The sequence below is a fragment of the Aedes albopictus genome, chromosome 2, assembly GCF_035046485.1.
Source record: "Aedes albopictus strain Foshan chromosome 2, AalbF5, whole genome shotgun sequence".
In the NCBI taxonomy this organism is placed as follows: Eukaryota; Metazoa; Arthropoda; class Insecta; order Diptera; family Culicidae; genus Aedes; species Aedes albopictus.
In genome coordinates this window covers 245,223,058-245,243,549 of record NC_085137.1, presented here as the reverse complement: position 1 = coordinate 245,243,549, position 20,492 = coordinate 245,223,058, and the positions used below count along the sequence as shown (strand labels likewise).

Below are 20,492 nucleotides of genomic sequence, written 5' to 3'. Positions count from 1 at the left end.
TCAAATTAAATGTACATGACATCGTTGTTTACGAGATAAGAGTGCCGAATAAATTAAAAATGTATCATTGATCGTCGAAAACCCTTCCCACAATAAATTCTTGGCTTCATCACTGTACCCAAAAAACTCGGTTTCGTTCATTTAATTCATATTTGTTTTCTAAAAATTTTTATTGGGCCGCAGATGTTTTGAGAATGCTTAAAGGGGGTCGCCACCTCAAAAAGGTTGGGAACCCTGATGTAGTGTTTCAATGCTAATTGCGAATTAGATATGTGAAAATCCCCTGAAAATAATATTGGCCAGCTAGATTGGCCAAACGCCCCTTAGTGCGGCGGTGGCTGCTGCAGTGACCTCAGCGGTGGCCGCTGTGGCGGCAGCTGCGACCTCAGCGGTGGCCGCTGCGGCTGCCATTGTGGCGGTTGATTCGGATATCGATACGAAATTCGTCCGTCCGTCCCTTGGTCCGTCCTTTTGCGCGCCGCGCGCTTCCGGCGGGTATTTGTACCTCCCGTCCCCTGCTGCGGCGGGGGCTGCTGCGCCGGTGGCTGCTACGCCGGTGGCTGCTGCGCCTGTGACTGCTGCGGCGGTGGCTGCTGCGCCAGTGGCTGCTGCGGCGGTGGCTGCTGTGGCGGTGGCTGTTGCAGTGATCTCAGCGGTGGCCGCTGTGGCGGCATCTGTGACCTCAGCGGTGGCCGCTGCGGCTGACATTGTGGCGGTTGATTCGGATATCGATACGAAATTCGTCCGTCCGTCCCTTGGTCCGTCCTTTTGCGCGCCGCGCGCTTCCGGCGGGTATTTGTACCTCCCGTCCTCTGCTGCGGCGGGGGCTGCTGCGCCGGTGGCTGCTACGCCGGTGGCTGCTGCGCCTGTGACTGCTGCGGCGGTGGCTGCTGTGGCGGTGGCTGTTGCAGTGATCTCAGCGGTGGCCGCTGTGGCGGCATCTGTGACCTCAGCAGTGGCCGCTGCGGCTGACATTGTGGCGGTTGATTCGGATATCGATACGAAATTCGTCCGTCCGTCCCCTGCTGCGGCGGGGGCTGCTGCGCCGGTGGCTGCTGCGCCTGTGACTGCTGCGCCAGTGGCTGCTGCGGCGGTGGCTGTTGCAGTGATTTCAGCGGTGGCCGCTGTGGCGGCAGCTGTGACCTCAGCGGTGGCCGCTGCGGCTGCCATTGTGGCGGTTGATTCGGATATCGATACGAAATTCGTCCGTCCGTCCCTTGGTCCGTCCTTTTGCGCGCTCCGCGCTTCCGGCGGGTATTTGTACCTCCGCGGCCACCACCGCGTCCGTGACCGCTACCGCACCCACGTCTGCTTCCGCCTCCGTTTCCACTGCCGCACATGTCTCCTCCAAAGTAGAAGTTCACGTTAATTTTCTTCGCTTAAAGTCCACGCCACGCACTGGCTGCTGCGCCGGTAGCTGCTGCGCCGGTGGTTGCTGCGGCGGTGGCTGCTGCGCCGGTGGCTGCTGCGGCGGTGGCTGCTGCAGTGACCTCAGCGATGGCCGCTGTGGCGGCAGCTGCGACCTCAGCGGTGGCCGCTGCGGCTGCCATTGTGGCGGTTGATTCGGATATCGATACGAAATTCGTCCGTCCGTCCCTTGGTCCGTCCTTTTGCGCGCCGCGCGCTTCCGGCGGGTATTTGTACCTCCCGTCCCCTGCTGCGGCGAGGGCTGCTGCGCCGGTGGCTGCTACACCGGTGGCTGCTGCGCCTGTGACTGCTGCGGCGGTGGCTGCTGCGCCAGTGGCTGCTGCGGCGGTGGCTGTTGCAGTGATCTCAGCGGTGGCCGCTGTGGCGGCAGCTGTGACCTCAGCGGTGGCCGCTTCGGCTGCCATTGTGGCGGTTGATTCGGATATCGATACGAAATTCGTCCGTCCGTCCCTTGGTCCGTCCTTTTGCGCGCCCCGCGCTTCCGGCGGGTATTTGTACCTCCCGTCCCCTGCTGCGGCGGGGGCTGCTGCGCCGGTGGCTGCTGCGGCGGTGGCTGCTGCGCCGGTGGCTGCTGCGCCAGTGGCTGCTGCGGCGGTGGCTGCTGTGGCGGTGGCTGTTGCAGTGATCTCAGCGGTGGCCGCTGTGGCGGCAGCTGTGACCTCAGCGGTGGCCGCTTCGGCTGCCATTGTGGCGGTTGATTCGGATATCGATACGAAATTCGTCCGTCCGTCCCTTGGTCCGTCCTTTTGCGCGCCGCGCGCTTCCGGCGGGTATTTGTACCTCCCGTCCTCTGCTGCGGCGGGGGCTGCTGCGCCGGTGGCTGCTACGCCGGTGGCTGCTGCGCCTGTGACTGCTGCGGCGGTGGCTGCTGTGGCGGTGGCTGTTGCAGTGATCTCAGCGGTGGCCGCTGTGGCGGCATCTGTGACCTCAGCAGTGGCCGCTGCGGCTGACATTGTGGCGGTTGATTCGGATATCGATACGAAATTCGTCCGTCCGTCCCTTGGTCCGTCCTTTTGCGCGCCCCGCGCTTCCGGCGGGTATTTGTACCTCCGCGGCCACCACCGCGTCCGTGACCGCTACCGCACCCACGTCTGCTTCCGCCTCCGTTTCCACTGCCGCACATGTCTCCTCCAAAGTAGAAGTTCACGTTAATTTTCTTCGCTTAAAGTCCACGCCACGCACTGGCTGCTGCGCCGGTGGTTGCTGCGGCGGTGGCTGCTGCACCGGTGGCAGCTGCGCCGGTGGTTGCTGCGGCGGCGGCTGCTGCGCCGGTGGCTGTTGCAGTGATCTCAGCGGTGGCCGCTGTGGCGGCAGCTGTGACCTCAGCGGTGGCCGCTTCGGCTGCCATTGTGGCGGTTGATTCGGATATCGATACGAAATTCGTCCGTCCGTCCCTTGGTCCGTCCTTTTGCGCGCCCCGCGCTTCCGGCGGGTATTTGTACCTCCCGTCCCCTGCTGCGGCGGGGGCTGCTGCGCCGGTGGCTGCTGCGGCGGTGGCTGCTGCGCCGGTGGCTGCTGCGCCAGTGGCTGCTGCGGCGGTGGCTGCTGTGGCGGTGGCTGTTGCAGTGATCTCAGCGGTGGCCGCTGTGGCGGCAGCTGTGACCTCAGCGGTGGCCGCTTCGGCTGCCATTGTGGCGGTTGATTCGGATATCGATACGAAATTCGTCCGTCCGTCCCTTGGTCCGTCCTTTTGCGCGCCGCGCGCTTCCGGCGGGTATTTGTACCTCCCGTCCTCTGCTGCGGCGGGGGCTGCTGCGCCGGTGGCTGCTACGCCGGTGGCTGCTGCGCCTGTGACTGCTGCGGCGGTGGCTGCTGTGGCGGTGGCTGTTGCAGTGATCTCAGCGGTGGCCGCTGTGGCGGCATCTGTGACCTCAGCAGTGGCCGCTGCGGCTGACATTGTGGCGGTTGATTCGGATATCGATACGAAATTCGTCCGTCCGTCCCTTGGTCCGTCCTTTTGCGCGCCCCGCGCTTCCGGCGGGTATTTGTACCTCCGCGGCCACCACCGCGTCCGTGACCGCTACCGCACCCACGTCTGCTTCCGCCTCCGTTTCCACTGCCGCACATGTCTCCTCCAAAGTAGAAGTTCACGTTAATTTTCTTCGCTTAAAGTCCACGCCACGCACTGGCTGCTGCGCCGGTGGTTGCTGCGGCGGTGGCTGCTGCACCGGTGGCAGCTGCGCCGGTGGTTGCTGCGGCGGCGGCTGCTGCGCCGGTGGCTGCTGCGACGGTGGCTGCTGCAGTGACCTCAGCGGTGGCCGCTGTGGCGGCAGCTGTGACCTCAGCGGTGGCCGCTGCGGCTGACATTGTGGCGGTTGATTCGGATATCGATACGAAATTCGTCCGTCCGTCCCCTGCTGCGGCGGGGGCTGCTGCGCCGGTGGCTGCTGCGCTGGTGGCTGCTGCGCCGGTGGCTGCTGCGCCGGTGGCTGCTGCGCCGGTGGCTGCTGCGCCTGTGACTGCTGCGCCTGTGACTGCTGCGCCAGTGGCTGCTGCGGCGGTGGCTGCTGCGGCGGTGGCTGTTGCAGTGATCTCAGCGGTGGCCGCTGTGGCGGCAGCTGTGACCTCAGCGGTGGCCGCTGCGGCTGCCATTGTGGCGGTTGATTCGGATATCGATACGAAATTCGTCCGTCCGTCCCTTGGTCCGTCCTTTTGCGCGCTCCGCGCTTCCGGCGGGTATTTGTACCTCCGCGGCCACCACCGCGTCCGTGACCGCTACCGCACCCACGTCTGCTTCCGCCTCCGTTTCCACTGCCGCACATGTCTCCTCCAAAGTAGAAGTTCACGTTAATTTTCTTCGCTTAAAGTCCACGCCACGCACTGGCTGCTGCGCCGGTGGTTGCTGCGGCGGTGGCTGCTGCGCCGGTGGCTGCTGCGGCGGTGGCTGCTGCAGTGACCTCAGCGATGGCCGCTGTGGCGGCAGCTGCGACCTCAGCGGTGGCCGCTGCGGCTGCCATTGTGGCGGTTGATTCGGATATCGATACGAAATTCGTCCGTCCGTCCCTTGGTCCGTCCTTTTGCGCGCCGCGCGCTTCCAGCGGGTATTTGTACCTCCCGTCCCCTGCTGCGGCGGGGGCTGCTGCGCCGGTGGCTGCTACACCGGTGGCTGCTGCGCCAGTGGCTGCTGCGGCGGTGGCTGCTGTGGCGGTGGCTGTTGCAGTGATCTCAGCGGTGGCAGCTGTGACCTCAGCGGTGGCCGCTTCGGCTGCCATTGTGGCGGTTGATTCGGATATCGATACGAAATTCGTCCGTCCGTCCCTTGGTCCGTCCTTTTGCGCGCCCCGCGCTTCCGGCGGGTATTTGTACCTCCGCGGCCACCACCGCGTCCGTGACCGCTACCGCACCCACGTCTGCTTCCGCCTCCGTTTCCACTGCCGCACATGTCTCCTCCAAAGTAGAAGTTCACGTTAATTTTCTTCGCTTAAAGTCCACGCCACGCACTGGCTGCTGCGCCGGTAGCTGCTGCGCCGGTGGTTGCTGCGGCGGTGGCTGCTGCGACGGTGGCTGCTGCAGTGACCTCAGCGGTAGCCGCTGTGGCGGCAGCTGCGACCTCAGCGGTGGCCGCTGCGGCTGCCATTGTGGCGGTTGATTCGGATATCGATACGAAATTCGTCCGTCCGTCCCTTGGTCCGTCCTTTTGCGCGCCCCGCGCTTCCGGCGGGTATTTGTACCTTGATTTGTACCTCCGCGGCCACCACCGCGTCCGCGACCGCTACCGCGCCCGCGTTCGCTTCCGCCTCCGTTTCCACTGCCGCTCATGTCTCCTCCACAGTAGAAGTTCACGTTCATTTTCTTCGCTTAAAGTCCACGCCACGCACTTCGGTCGGAAATGAAACAGTTATTTTCTCTGGTCCAATTCTGTCAAAGCCACCTCGAGCTCCTTGCTAGCGGCCACGAAATTATGTGGTTGTCTAGTGTCGTGCTTCCTTCAGAGCAAATAGCTCACTGGAAGCATTAAACGTGTCTGTGTCTTTTTTTTTTATAAATTCGTGCCACGATCGCTGTATATATGATTCGGAACGCCTCGTCGCACCATAAAGTTTCGGATCATCATTATACATAAATCCGCGTTGAGCGTATGCGCGACTTTTATGTATACCGCCCGTGTCGTCAAACATGTCACTAGAACGCCCCACCGCTTTTCCGACCGCCGCCCTACCGCCACCGACATTGGCCCAAAGTAGTCCACTCCCACAAAGCTGAATGGTCTGCTGAATGCCGCTAGTCTGGCCATAGGGAGATCTCCCATCGGAGGGGGCTGGGGAACCGCTCTTTGATTCTTGCACCTCTGACAGTTCGCCCTAACGTTCCTGAACACAACTCGCAACCTCGCTTGCCGTAGCTCGTTGACCACGGTCTCATGGTTACGATGATGGTATCGCTCGTGATAATTCCGTACAATCAGCTTCGTGATATGGTGGTCTTTGGGAAGAATGATTGGGTTCTGCGCGTCCAGTGCAGAACGATTATGGAGAAGAACGCAGCTCGAGTGGTAAGGCTGCAGCAAGCTTCCCGACAGAACGTGGAACGTTACAAACATAAGCGGAAACAGCAGTCTGTCCTGTCTCTTTCGGGGGAAAAGCGCCGTGTGTAGGAAGCGGAGTGTGAAGAAATATATCTGATTTGCCGTTCCAATGAAACACGGAAGTTCTACCAGAAGCTCAATACATTTCTCTACGGCTTCGTGCCGCGATCTGAAATATGCTGGGGAGGCCTCTTGACGGACGAACGTAAAGTGATCGAAAGGTGGAAGCAGCACTTCAATAAGCACCTGAATAGCGTGAAGATCGTAGGCACGGTAGGAACGATTACGCCAACACAGCAGAGGCCGGAAATAAGCTCCCACGCTCACAGTAAAAAAAAAATCTTGTTTTATCACATCATTTTCATTGCACATCAGTCGCGTCGTAAAAGTGATGTACAGATTACATTACTTCCACGCAGCAAATTAGCCGCCGCAACTTATTTAGGTATTTATTTATTTATTCATTTTTAACTTTAAATTTTGTAAGAGGGAAAGGCCCCTTTGAGTAATTACCGCCGCAACTTGAAAGTGATTCTAGCAAGGTGGGTGATTAATATTACTGTATTTTTGGAAATAAAACGAAGTTTCCTCGGTTATCTATACAACATCAAGCTACTTTTGTCATCTAGCAGCATACCAGATTTCCCTTTCATATATCCGTTCAATCCTGCCGCTGATTAACCGAATGAAAAATTTGAGAATACCGTAAAACGGGGTATCTTTGATAATGCGGGTAACTTTGATAGTGCGGCAGGCATTGTGTAATTTATCTTATAACTATGATTCCTTCAACTAGTTAAGAAAAAGGTAAACGTTAATCAATTCTATACATATTAAAGTTCATCTTAGACGAATTTTCATTAAAATCTAGTTTATATACAACTTTTTGGACAAAAAATAAAAATTGTTGATATTTTTGTCATTTATCAACCCCTTCAAACAATCTGCTATACGACTTCGTTAAAACTATTTTTTCAATGAATGGACTTTTATTCTCGATAGATTCATCATAGTAGATTCCAAATCTGGCCTTGAATCTCTTAACGAAGTGTGTTTTTTACGAAATGGAAGCAATTTTGTAAATTGAGATACTAACCTCCATACATTGATAAACGCCTAAAAGTATGCAATGCCCTTGTAATTTCATGTAGATAAATATGTGTTGTTCAAAATTTGTTAATAAAATATTAAAAACTACTCAAAAAAAGAAAATTAACCATGAACAGCATGTAATCGTATGTGGATGTACCGTTAAGCATTTATCATTACAAAGATAATGATTTTTGATAGCTAAATTTATTGTGTTTTGCACTCAATACTCCACAAACTCATTTTTATATGTAGAATTTAGTAAAATTTCAATGTTTTGACATAAAAAATCTATCTAATATATCACACAAGCCTTCTCTTATCATGTTCATACTCCTAAGATTTCAATCTGTGATTATTTTGTGAGATTTGATGTGTTTCTAGGGCATTATCAAAGTTACCCCAAAATGAAAATCTGATTTCCGGTTATATGAAAAACTAAAAATTATCCAAAATATTTCAGATTATCAAATCCTTTTAATTGCAATTGATAACTGCTACCCCAGTACTTGTTTTAAAAATATAAAACTTGGGGAAATACTGTTACATGTAAAAATATTAAGAAAATTCGCTGAAAAGCTATCAAAGTTACCCCATTTTACGGTATGTGAATTGTATCGTAGGGGCCGTCCATATACCACGTGGACAATTTGGAGGGAGGAGGGGGTCCGATAAAAGTCCACGCTTATCCACGGAGAAGGGGGGTGGGGGTCTGTCAAATGTCCACATGGACAGCATTAATATGAGAATTAAGAAACAAAGATTCACTAACGACACAAATTATGTCGCATTATTGAAGAGATACACTCTTTGAAAATTTGTCGACTTTTTTAATAAGCTGAATTTTGATTATGAAAGATGCTTTCGGACGATGGTGGTCCTCGTTTAACTCATTTATCTATAACTCAGTTCAGAAGCTTGTTACTACAATGCGATATTTGGCAAACTTGTATGGTACTGTTTTCTTACAATTATCACCAAGGATGCCATACAGTGGTAGACATTCGTTTAGCCGAGGCATATTTTTTTTTTCGCAACAGTTGTCAACACTTCCACGCAGGGCGGTGATTTAGGTCAACTCCGTTCATAACATAACGGATTGGCGTCCCAGCTTACCACGGTTGGTAGAGTACTGGAGTGAGCGAATGAAACGAGTGCTGATCAAATAAACGGATTTGGTTAAGGTGTAACGACTTGTAGAAATCTGACAGGTGATTCCATAGGAATCCCATTAAAATTAAAACTGACAGCATGTTTTTAGTACTCGCTCTCAAGAAAAAGGGAGATTGCTACCTTCGCGTTTCGTAATTTAAGGCACCACTCAAAACTCTCAGATAACCCCAAATCCCAGGAGCGAAACGGATTGAGTAAGAGTGCCTGCTACGTGAGATGGCTCACACCCCAGCGGTACGGATCGCAATAGGGTTTGCGGCTTCGACTCTGAGCTAGAAAGAGAATGCTCGGATCACGCTTCACGTGGCTGTTGATGATTGGTAGATCAAAGATCATCCGATATATCGTACGATATGCAAATTAGCTCGCGGGCCTACATGAGGCAAAATTTGTGTGGAGGCAATCAATCAGTTTCTTGATGTAGAGCAAGCCAGACGTCCAGTCATACGCTATACCGTCTAGTTAACCGGTGAAAACGATCAAAGATCAGTTCTAAGTTGAGTTGAGTTGTGCTACTGAAAGTTAAATAGTGAGTTTCCAGATTTTAGAAATCCTATCCGAACAATTCGGAATTATTCGCCGTGCGTGATTAACAAACAAAAAAGCATAGCTTTCCCTTCAACGAAGGTTTTTTTTTCGATTCTACAAACCCGCAAAGTGAGCGAGACGCCCCGCACCGAGCACCGAGCACGCGCCTGGTCCAGAATCCAAATTCCTGCGACGGATTCGTGGAGTCGATCTGTGTGCCTCCACCCGTGCTCACGCCCCATCTGCCACGTGAACGGCAGTGATAAGAACGTGATACCAAGCGGCTCCATCAACCGACCGTCAGACGCGCAGAGCTTGTTCCAGGACGTGTCACGCGTGTAGTGTTCGATAGCCAAGCCGGCTCCGCTGCATCCTCTCTCGATCATCACCCGCTCGTCGCAGCGCAAGGTAGACGCTCACGGAGATACCCTGCGACATTCCGAGTGTTTCTTTCGCCGCCACGCGACACCCACGTTCCGAGATACCGTCACCTCGGGTGCATTGCGTCGCGTGCCCAAACTCTGTGCTACACGACCAGCATCTCCTCGGCACCCATCACCAGAACAAATCTTGTAAAACCGTAAGTCATAGTTAAGGTACTTTGAGCTCAAAGTTAGGGCCCTAAATTTGTAATTAAAACCCCTACGGCCAGGAATACAGTTGCTGTCGTCATTGAATTGATTGATCGTTTTAATAGTTTATATTTTCGTTAATTTTTATTCGGATATCCTTTTTCTTGGTCATAATTCGTTGGTGCTTCTGCTTGGGTTTGTCAGATAGTACTGAGTGTTTGAGCCACTTCTAAAACTCGCCCTTGGACAGAGTCTCCTAGCCGGACCTGTGAAAAGCGTCAGCAGTCTCTCTAACCCGAGAGTGGCGCTTAAACTGCTGTACGTTGTGTGCACTTCACAACCGTTACAAAGGCGCTGTCCATAAACTACATAGACTCAAATTTGGCAAACTCAGAGCCCCCCTCCCCCCTCGAAGACTTTTGTCCATACAAAATTTTCAGAATTTGTAAGGACCGTAGACTTTGCCCAGAACCCCTCCTCCCCCCATTAGAGTCTACGTAGTCTACGGAGTCTACGTAGGACAGGCCATAATAAATTCTATAACACGGATTACACTGCCAATAAGGCTGTCCGTATATTATTAGGAAAAATAAAGGGGTGGGAACTTACTGGCAGGTCGGGGAAGAAGGTGTGGATGTGTGTGGAGGAGCCAACAAGCTGCAAATTGAAACCAACGATTACATCTCGTTCTAATTTAAACTATTTACCCATTTCATCATCACATGTCACATTTCCTTGAACCCAAAGGGCTATTACAAAATGAAACTAATCGATTTCATCGCGTAATTCACATGATCCGGAACGCAGCACCACCATTCACAAACCTCTATCCAGTAAGATTCACATTCTTTTTTCTAAGTCCGAATCGTAAACAACATGGCCACGAAACATCAAAGATTTTGACAAATTTACCTTAGCAACCGGGCTGTGATGATTTTTAATGATGATGAACAATTTGATTGCCATAACACATATATTTTTATTCAAACAAGGATAAATTTCCAAATTTTATTGAAATCTATTTCAAAACTTCGCGTTTCAACTTGCACCGGGGACCTTATCTAGTAACATTTGCTTGTACAGCGAGCTATTTAAATTTGAAAGTGATGAACAAATTCGTTTATAGAAGTTATTTTATGGTCTTCAATATTAAAATAGAGCTTAAAAAATCGATATAATGGTATATTCAACCTCAAAATGTAAAATAATGGGACAATGTTAGGATCAAAAAAAAAAAAATACTCTCTCCTATACTATATATGTAAGCATAATCTCATTAGTAATTTGTTCCGTTAATCAATGTACACATGTGAACATTTCAAATATACAGTTTCCTAAACTAGCCAAAAGAGCACCAAAAGTCATTAGCTTGAAGGTTTTGTTTTTTTTTTTGAAATTCGCTCATACCTCTAGTCTTAACCGATTGAGTCCCTGCGTATTTCTTTGTTGCTCTACACACAGAGTCATTTCTCAGAATAAATGGCCCATCAAGGGCAGCGAATCAATTTACTGCCTTCCTGGCTCATTGCATTTAAACTCAATGTAATGCTTTGCGCTGACAGTCTCCGAAAGACAAGGGAAGACAAATCAAGAAGCGAAGACGGTTATTTTGAGAGATACCTACTTCTCGTTTAATAGTATCATTGATAAATTTGAAACTGTCGTATTTTACGATTTGAAAAAAATGTGGGTTTATTTATTGCAAATCTGTTCTGATGCTAAAATCGAAGCCCATTTCAGTTTTATGCTTGACTCGAACAGAAAACCAAGAGCCAAGAATGACTATTAGTTTCATTTGTTTCGGAACAATAACTGCGTTAGTAACATTCTCTTTCGTGGAGCTAGAAGGTAATTATTTTTCGCCCTCTCGCAGAAAGTCTAAAATGATTAACGATGCCGATGAGTCGCTTCAGGATGATTAAGTTTCCGCGTATCTGCGATCTATCTCAGAGGATATCCTGCCGTAGGATCCGTTTCATCCTACAAGTCCCACAACAAGTCGTCGCGAAATGGATATCAAATGAATGTAATTAAAACCCAATAGGCGTGATAATGCTGATGAGTTGCTAATTGGCATCGATCCAACTGCCTGCGCCTTGTTGGCTTCGCCGCCCATATCGCTGCGTTGTTGGCGCTCTTTAGATGGCAATCGCCGGAACAGGAAACAGCACTTAAATTAATGGCTTTTTGATAACGTATTATAAGCTGAAGTTGTTTGAAAGCGGCGCATAAATAACGATAGGAGTTTTCCAGGGAAAAAAGCTCTGAGATCAAAAGTGATTTATTTCAAAAGAGACACCTTCCATAGAACTAGGTATTCCCATCAACTCTTTATTTATTGTACGACTTGATGGCTCAGAATGTCCATCATCTGTTGTACGTCATTACAATTTGAAATGCAATCGAGTGATGCAAATATAGTGCTGTTACGATTGATGCAATCAATGAAGATTGCTATGAAGTATCAAGTTACATTCGGTGCCAACTCTGATCAAATCATGTTGAAGAATGCTATTGCGTTTGAAAATTAATTTAGTACCTGTCTTGGTATATATCGTCGGTTTCCTGCAATAGGGGCACAGGCACAACTCAAAAAATGTAAAATTTCAGAAAAAGCGTTTAAAATTGGCAATCTTGAACCTTCTGATAGGGTGCGTGAACCAATTATGGCACTACCTAAGGAAAGCTATTTATACAAAAATAACGAGAAGACCAACGAATGGCATCAATTAGTTAAAAGACAGCTGTTGCCGCAACCACTGTGTATCTTATGAATTGGGTAAGCAAAGTTTACTAATTATCAAATATATTTACAGCTTTGAAGCTGTCTAGTTCGACGACTGCAAAACTGTGTTTCGATGCCTCAAAGTTACCTCAACAACAGATAAGTTTCCATACTTTACAGGAAAAATATAGAAACGGAGCCAAAACTACTTTTAGTATTGATTACAGCGTGTGCCAATGATAGGAACCCTGTACCAGTTATGGTTACATTTTTTAACTTTGGTTCCTTTTCGCTATTTGCATGCATTGCTTATGGGGTTAGCCATAACTGGTACACTATGGCGAAAAAGGGTGCAAGGAAGCCGAAATTTCAAGGAAAATGATTTATTTCTACTATGATTTGAGGAAACTGTGGAGTCTTAATGAGTGCGACAATCTTTTGTGAACGTGATCTGTTGTTCACAATTTTTTTCTTGTTGATTTACATCGTTAAAGGGTGAAAATCAACTATGGCGAACAATTGGTACCGTAAACCGGGGTCAAATTGATCTCCGGGTCGAAATTGATCAGACGATTTTCCGTTAGAAATAACATTCTTCAAATAGTTTCCAAGCAAATATCGTTTAGTATCGGTTCCCAACTGCACGATAGTTGAAAGGAAATTACTTAAAATATGTTAAACCTAACCGAAAAACGTGTGATCAATACCCCGGTTTACGGTAGGTACTATAGCCATGATTGGTACACTTATCCTTATTCACTTATTTCTCTCATCATTTGACAAAAGTAAACGAATTTTGATATTTGTATCATGGAAAGGGACTGAAGGACTATCTGTTTCATGAATTTTCGAATACTATTTTGACGTAAACTACGTCTATGGGGAAGGTACGGTACTGTACCACGGCACCGGGTGTAAAATGAAAATCTAAATTTTGCGACCGTCACGAAATTATGAAAGATTTTGCACGCTAATAACTCAGCCATTTATTGACCGATTTTTAAAATTTTGCCATCAAACAATCGCAAAACTATGTCCCTTTCATATCAAATAGAGAAAACTATTGATTTACAACAGCAAACTATTGAAAATTGCGGAAAAGTGAACCTATGTTTTAATTTTATCCAGCCAATCACGAGCGAGCACATTTTTTGGGTTTTCTCGCTTGGTATATAAGTTATTGTCTTCTTCTCATCTTCCATCATTCTTCCGCGACACCTCGAGGGGAACGCATCGGAGGACTGCTAGCCAGTTTCTCCGCTTGCTTCTCCCTTCAGTATGCTTTGGCTAGCCGAGCACGGTGGTCGTCGGCTGTTGCCACTTGCTTTACCAGTCGTCGTCGCGTCGCCGTGCGCGGTACCAATGGGCTGGGGCCGCCAACCAGACCGGATCGGATCTGCGAAAATTTTCTTCATTCTGGCTTCATCGGGCGTCCGGGCAGCACAAGCCAACATCGGAATCAACAAAAGTATGGAACGCGCTTGCAGAAATACTGCAAGTAAATTAAAACAGCCCTTGAAAGGGCTACGAAAATGTCCCACGGGAGTGAACCGAATAATTTCAGTATGTTTTGTCTAGCCGTGCGCGGTGGTCGTCGGCTGGCTGATGCTAGTCGTCATGGCAACGCCGTGCGCGGTACCAGTGGGGCCGCCAGCCGGTTCATACCGGATCGGGTCTCTGCTAAAATTTTCTTCATCGGGTGCTCGGACGCCCGACACAAGCCAACATCGGAATTAACATAATCATGAAACGCGCTTGCAGTAATACTGAAAGTAAATTAAAACAGCCATTGTAAAATGTCCCACGGGAGTGAACCAAATAATTTTCTCATGAGGAAAGCCCGGGACACATAAGTGTCAATAACTTTGAGCGCTGTGTGGAAACAATGAGATATTCAATACAAAATTTAATGTGCGAAAACTGTGCTAGTTGTTTGGCAATTGCAAAAGATTTTCTTCAACTCAGATGATAAAGAAATTTTCATTTTGATGAAATGTATTACTCAGTGTTGCCATATTTCAATGTATGTAGGTCTTCGCAAAATTCTTAAATATTCTTTACAATTTTGCCAAAAAATTTGCAAGATTTATAGAAATTATTTGTTAAACATTATAATTGTGCTAATCGATTTGCAAAAGTTCAATGAGATAATTATAATTCGAAAGCAATTAGTAAGCATTGTGCAAAAATCTGTATGGCATCACTAATTTTCACCCCTCTTTCATCTAACCAATCACGTGCGAGAGGGGAATTTGAACCTCTTTGCCGTACAGCCGTCTAGTATATAAGTTATTGTCTTCTTCTCATCTTCCATCATTCTTTCGTGACACCTCGAGGGGAACGCATCGGAGGACTGCTAGCCAGTTTCTCCGTTTGCTTCTTCCTTCAGTATGCTTTGGCTAGCCGAGCGCGGTGGTCGTCGACTGTCGCATCGCTGTGCGCGGTACCAGTGGGGCGCCAGCCAGTTCACGCCGGATCGAATCTCTGCAAAACATTCTTCATCGGGCGTCCGGGCAGCACAAGCCAACATCGGAATTAACACAATTATGGAACGCGCTTGCAGTAATACTGCAAGTAAATTAAATTAAAACAGCCCTTGTAAGGGCTACGAAAATGTCCTACGGGAGTGAAGCGAATAATTTTACCTCATGTACGCAATAATTGAACAATTATTGTTCAGCATATATATTTAAACAGCCCTTCTAAGGGCTTCGAAAATGTTTTGACGTTGAATAACGTCCTTCGGCAACATATAGGGGTGTAACTTCAGAAAAACCAAAAATCGGCCGCGTCACGAAAAGTGGTCAGCTTTTGAGCGCTAATAACTCAGTCATTTATGAACGAATTTCAACATTTTTAGCACCGATCAGACGCAAATATTTCCAGCAATTATGTCAAATAATAACAACTATTGATTTTCAACAGCGAACTATTGAAAATTTAGGAAAAGTGAACCCATGTTTTATCCAGCCAATCACGTTCGAGCGCAGTTTTGGACTTTTCCGTCGAGCGCCTGGCAGTATAAAAGCTATTTCTTCTTCCCCTCTTCCTTCATTCTTCATCAACACCTCGAGGGGAACGCATCGGCAGAGAGCTGTGCAGTTTGCTCCGTTTGCGTTTTCATTTAGTGTTCTTTGGCAAGCCGAGCGCGGTGGTCGATGCGGTGCGTCTTCGCGCGCGGCAGCTCGAGCGGAGTCGTTGACCTGATCAGAGACGGTGGAGCACAGCTCGGCTTGCATTTTCGCTCAGCATTCTCACAGCACATTTTCACGCTGTCGACCGCGGTAGACGTACGGACGCACCGACGACAATCGAGCAGCAGCGGCGGTGGTGGAATAATTTATCATTTCCCCAGTTCGGAAGCGGATGGGCGCCGACGACACGGCAGCAACGCGGTTTGGTTTTGTGAAATCAAAATTAAACAGCCCTTATTAGGGCTACAATTTTAAATTCCACGTAAGAGTTGATTCGAATTCCACTAGAAATTGAAGAAACGCAAGTGCAAACATCTTGAAACCTACTTCGAGAGCACCGCCGAGCGCGGTACAAGCACCGCCAGCAACCTAGCAGCAGCGGCGGTGGCTTATTAGCATTTTCCCAGTGCGGTAGCGAATGGGCATGGCAACAACTGGGAATATTTTAACCGCTTGATGTCGAATCTATTCTAAATTCAAGATACGGTAACAAAAGCCTAAACTTATGCGCGCATCATAAATCTGTTTGAAATTTCTTCAACTTTGAAAAATGGCAGGTTTGCTGGAAAATGAAAATGTTAACCAGCGTTGCCAAATTTCAATAAGAATTTTAGAATTTCAAATATCTGTAATCTTTAGAAATTTTGGTCGAAAATACATGACTTTTGTACTATATACTGTCAATCTTTACTAAACATTATAATATTGGTTAATCCTAAGCCTAAATACTGATTTGGAAATGGCTAATAATAATCATTTTAGTATATTTTAATACTCCGCTATAATAAATTATTGCAGATAAATTTGTATGGCATCGTTGAATTTTACTCCCCTCACATTCGACCAATCACGTTCAAGAGGGGAAGCCAGGCCATTGTGCCGTATAAAAGCAAACTGCTTCTTCTCATCTTCCATCTGAGGAAATCTCGAATGCGCTAAAGAGTCTGAAGAACATGAAGGCCCCCGGTTTCGACGGAGTCTTCAATCTCGTCCTCAAAAACTTGTCGACCAAGGTTCAAGCCATCCTAGCCTCCATATTCAACCGATGTCTGGAACTAAGCTACTTTCCTAGCTGCTGGAAGATCGCAAAGGTCATTCCTATCCTCAAGCCAGGCAAGGACCCATCCTCCCCAAGCAGCTACCGCCCCATCAGTCTCCTCGCCTCGATTAGCAAGCTATTCGAGCGAATAATACTGGATAGGCTCCTCGAGAACATCAACTCGAACGACGTGCTGCCTCCTGAACAGTTCGGCTTCAGGCGGGGCCACTCTACAGTGCATCAGCTCAAGCGGATGGTGAACTGTATCAACAACAACAAGGCCGTCTCCAAGTCAACAACGATGGCCCTCCTCGACGTAGAGAAGGCCTTCGACAATGTTTGGCACGAAGGCCTTATCTATAAGCTAAATATTTTCAATGTTCCTCTGTATCTAACAAAGATAATCTGTAACTACCTTCAAAACAGGACGTTCAGGGTGTCGCTGGAAGGTTCAGTGTCTGATAGTTACGCCATCCCGGCGGGAGTCCCACAAGGCAGCTTGCTGGGACCAATCCTGTATAGCATCTTCACCTCGGACCTACCACAGCTACCGGATGGATGTGTACTTTCGCTGTTTGCGGATGACACATCCATTGCGGTAAAGGGTAGATCTCCTCGAGAATTAACAAATAAACTCCAGCGATGCCTTAACGTCCTGGTAGAGTACATGTCAAAATGGAAGATTAAGATCAACTCTACCAAAACTCAAGCGATAATGTTTCTTTATAAGCAATCAGAACGACTCAAACCTGCAAACAATTGCAAAATTATCATCGAAAATAATATGATCGATTGGTCTAAGGAAGTAATTTTACTCGGTGTAACTTTAGATGAAAAATTGTTATTCAGGTCTCACACAGAGAAAACCAAGAACAAATGCTTATTACTTCTAAAATGTTTATACCCCCTAATAAACCGAAAGTCAAAACTTTGTATTGAGAATAAACTGGCAGTATATAAGGCAGTATTGTAGCCCCAGTAATTGAATGACACACAAAAGAAAAATTCAAATAGTCCAAAATAAATTTTTAAGGTTAATTCTAAATGCATCTAGGTTTACCAGAATTGATGATCTTCATGAACAAGCAAAAATTGACAAAATTTGTGATCGTATTAACAAACACAGTGAAAAGTTTAGAGAAAAAACACAAATATCAAATTATGAGTTAATCAGGAACTTATATTTTTTGTAAATAGTAGTATAAGTGTGTATAAAGTGTATATAGTAGATTTAAGTTGTAAATTTTGTAAATAGTAGTATGTAAGTTTTTAAAACAACACTGGCTTTAGCCAACAAAACAATTAGTTAAGCACTTGTTTAACAAAACTACATAGCATCCAATCAAAATGACTCAAAGAAGAAAAACGTAAGTTGTATCTCTTAACCAAAACTGTAACACAGAATGTAAAAATTTGACAGAAATAAATGGTATCTATCTCTATCTCATCTTCCATCATTCTTTCTTGACCCGTCGAGGGGATCACATAGAAGGAGAGCTAGTCAGTTTCTCCGTTTGCGTTTTCCATCAGTATGCTTTGGCAAGCCGAGCGGTTGTCGGCTGTTACGCTCTCCTTCGTATCGTTGTACGTTGCGCCAGTGGAGCAATCAGCCAGTTCAAACTGGTGCGCGGCAACAACGAGGGCTTTCTTTTGCCCCGAGTTTGCGCAGCATCGCCATCGCAAAACCCCCATCGGAATCAACGCCACCGATGCCGTTCTGGATTTGGTTGGCATAGCTACCGATTTTCACCTCATGCAACAATTGAACGACTATTGTACAACAAATAAAATGAAACAGCCTTTCTAAGGGCTTCAAAAATGTTCCTCACAAGAGTGATTCGAATAATTTTCTTAGACGACGCGTCGGGCCACAAATATGTCAAAACCGACTAAGTCTTAAAACCGTAGCATAAACTTTGCAAGCGGAATAGTGGAAATATATTAGTTTGTTGTAGCATCCTTTATATTTCCCAGCCAAATTTTAATGTGTGTTGTGTCCGCAAAAATTAAATATTTCTATGCCCATTTTTGCCACACAATCTAGAAGAAAACTGTATGAAATCTAGAAATTCTTATTTATATAATTACATATTGGTAATTCCCAAGGTAATTCCAGTCCACCAATTAGCAAAAGCCTAATGATTTGCATTTTTGAAAGATCTGTTGGATTTGCATCTGTTTAAATTCTTATAAAATGAACGGTTACCAACACAGCTCGGCAAACGCCGGCACCGCCGTGGCTCAGCAAATATTTATACTGAATCTCGGTTAAAAATTAACAAACGTAAATTTCGGCAAAACATTTCCTGAGTCTCAGCAAACAAACAACACGATTGCTGAGATCCCGTTGAAAAACAAGTTTGCTGAGTGCTCGGCGGTGCCAATCTCGGTAAAAAGCAAGAAAAATTGCCGAGATTCAGCGAAATAAATTAAGTGTGAAGACAATTCGGTTATAGGTAAAGGTTTTGAAAAATTCGTTTATGGAAACATTTTAAAACCAACTACATACTACGCGGAACAAGTCTTGTCGCGTCCATTCTAAATTTCTATATATAAACCTGCAAAAGCAGAGAAATTGTGCGAGAGGATTTGAAATTTGCATCAATTTTCTTCGCAAAATAATTACCTGTTAGCAACCAAAGAAATTTCAACGTCTAGCAAACTACAGTTGGCCCGCTGAAATTATTCTGCAAATTGACTCACTGTATTTCGAGAGCAACAACATAGTTTAATGAAAGACAAACTAGTTACGACTACCAGTACCGGGGCTGCCCATAAATGGTGAACCAAGAAAGCCTAGTGCTGGGCTAGTACACAGGTTTAAATAGTTCTGACGTTCGATTTGAATAGGTCGTATCTGTATAGGAATCCCAACAAATTTACGACCTATTCAAATTGATCGGCAAAGTTCATAAGGAATGAATCAGATGGAAAATAATCATAAATAATAAACTCCACTATCAATTGCCGTCTACAATCAAACTAAACCAAACCAATATTTCACATCACAGTCTTTATCAATGTTAATACAGCATTCAATAATCGAAACTAATGCATAAACGGACGTTATTCAACGTCAGACTTGCGGTCGTGTCTAGTATACAACCCCTCCAACTTTTTCACAAGAGAGAACCGAATAATTTCCAAGAAAGACGCCGGGTCACACAAACTTCTTCTAATCTTTCATCATTCTTTCACACCTCGAGGGGAACGCATCGGAAGACTGCTAGCCTGTTTCGCCGTTTGCTTCTCCCTTCAGTAAGCTTTGGCTAACCGGGCGCGGTGGTCGTCGGCTGTTGCTAGTCGTCTTCGCATCGCTGTACGCTGTACCAGTGGGGCTGCTAACCAGTTCACACCGGATCAGATCTCTGGTGCAGCAAGAGCGGAAATTTTCTTCATTCTGGCTTCATCGGGCGTCCAGGCAGCTTCGCAGAAGCCAACAAAATTACACCGCTGAATCGCGCTTTTAGTAAAACAGCCCTTGTAAAGGCTACGAAAATGTCCTACAGGAGTGAAGAAATAATTTTCTTAGGACGAAATCCCGGGACACAAGTGTCAATCACTATGAGCGCTATGTGAAAATTGAATAGCGCTCCGTCGCAACCATGAGATAGGGTAACGGTCGAATTTTGGACCCCTAGAGGACATTAGTTTGAATTTAAGCCAAAATCAAACAGATTCAGAGGGTGTCACACATAATGATGATGCTAATATAACCGCCTCCATTGTTCGTTAAAAATACCCACAAGATCATTTCTGGCTGAAAATTTGATGAAAATAACTGAATTTTGAAGCATCAGTTTTCACTGTTTTGGACACCCCAATGTATTTTGGACCCTCTTTAGTATATATTTTGGACACCCGGTGTTTAAACCTGCTTGAAACTATTTTCAAAGAATCTGCCACTTGAATATGCCGGATCACATCCTAATTACTTGATTGACAAAGGCTGATTAGATGAACTTTGCGAATTTAATACGCTAGAATGATAAACGTTTTTGTTTACATCTGCAAGTTTCCCCAGCATCATATTCTCTCTTCGTAAACATGTCGCGACACTCGCACGGATGACGAGATTTACAAAATTTAAGGCAGATAATGATATTTCCAGTGAGGAAATTATTGCTGCTCGTGCAGAACAATCTAATTTAGCGAATGATTCTAAAAATTTTAGTCATCTGTGAAATTTATGAAAATACGACCCAGGGGGTCAAAAATA

The 20,492-nt window shown here is 46.8% G+C and overlaps 5 protein-coding genes across 5 annotated transcripts; all 5 read right to left on the bottom strand.

The window, feature by feature from the left end:
• Positions 1 to 303: 303 nt before the first annotated feature.
• Positions 304 to 708, bottom strand: LOC134286433 (ice-structuring glycoprotein-like). The gene has a single exon (XM_062848042.1). The coding sequence runs from the start codon at positions 706 to 708 to the stop codon at positions 304 to 306; it is 405 nt and encodes a 134-aa protein (XP_062704026.1).
• A 671-nt stretch (positions 709 to 1,379) lies between these two features.
• On the bottom strand, positions 1,380 to 2,114 carry LOC134286432 (antifreeze protein Maxi-like). Its single transcript, XM_062848041.1, has one exon. The coding sequence runs from the start codon at positions 2,112 to 2,114 to the stop codon at positions 1,380 to 1,382; it is 735 nt and encodes a 244-aa protein (XP_062704025.1).
• A 457-nt stretch (positions 2,115 to 2,571) lies between these two features.
• Positions 2,572 to 3,495, bottom strand: LOC134286431 (uncharacterized). Its single transcript, XM_062848040.1, has 2 exons — positions 3,200 to 3,495; positions 2,572 to 3,115 (listed from the first exon to the last, which is right to left on the bottom strand). Exons 1-2 carry the CDS (start codon positions 3,493 to 3,495, stop codon positions 2,572 to 2,574), a joined length of 840 nt encoding a protein of 279 aa, XP_062704024.1.
• A 20-nt stretch (positions 3,496 to 3,515) lies between these two features.
• On the bottom strand, positions 3,516 to 4,190 carry LOC134286430 (uncharacterized). Its single transcript, XM_062848039.1, has one exon. It carries the CDS (start codon positions 4,188 to 4,190, stop codon positions 3,516 to 3,518), a length of 675 nt encoding a protein of 224 aa, XP_062704023.1.
• Positions 4,191 to 4,229: 39 nt separating this feature from the next.
• Positions 4,230 to 4,640, bottom strand: LOC134286429 (antifreeze protein Maxi-like). The gene has a single exon (XM_062848038.1). The coding sequence runs from the start codon at positions 4,638 to 4,640 to the stop codon at positions 4,230 to 4,232; it is 411 nt and encodes a 136-aa protein (XP_062704022.1).
• Between the last annotated feature and the right edge of the window lie 15,852 nt (positions 4,641 to 20,492).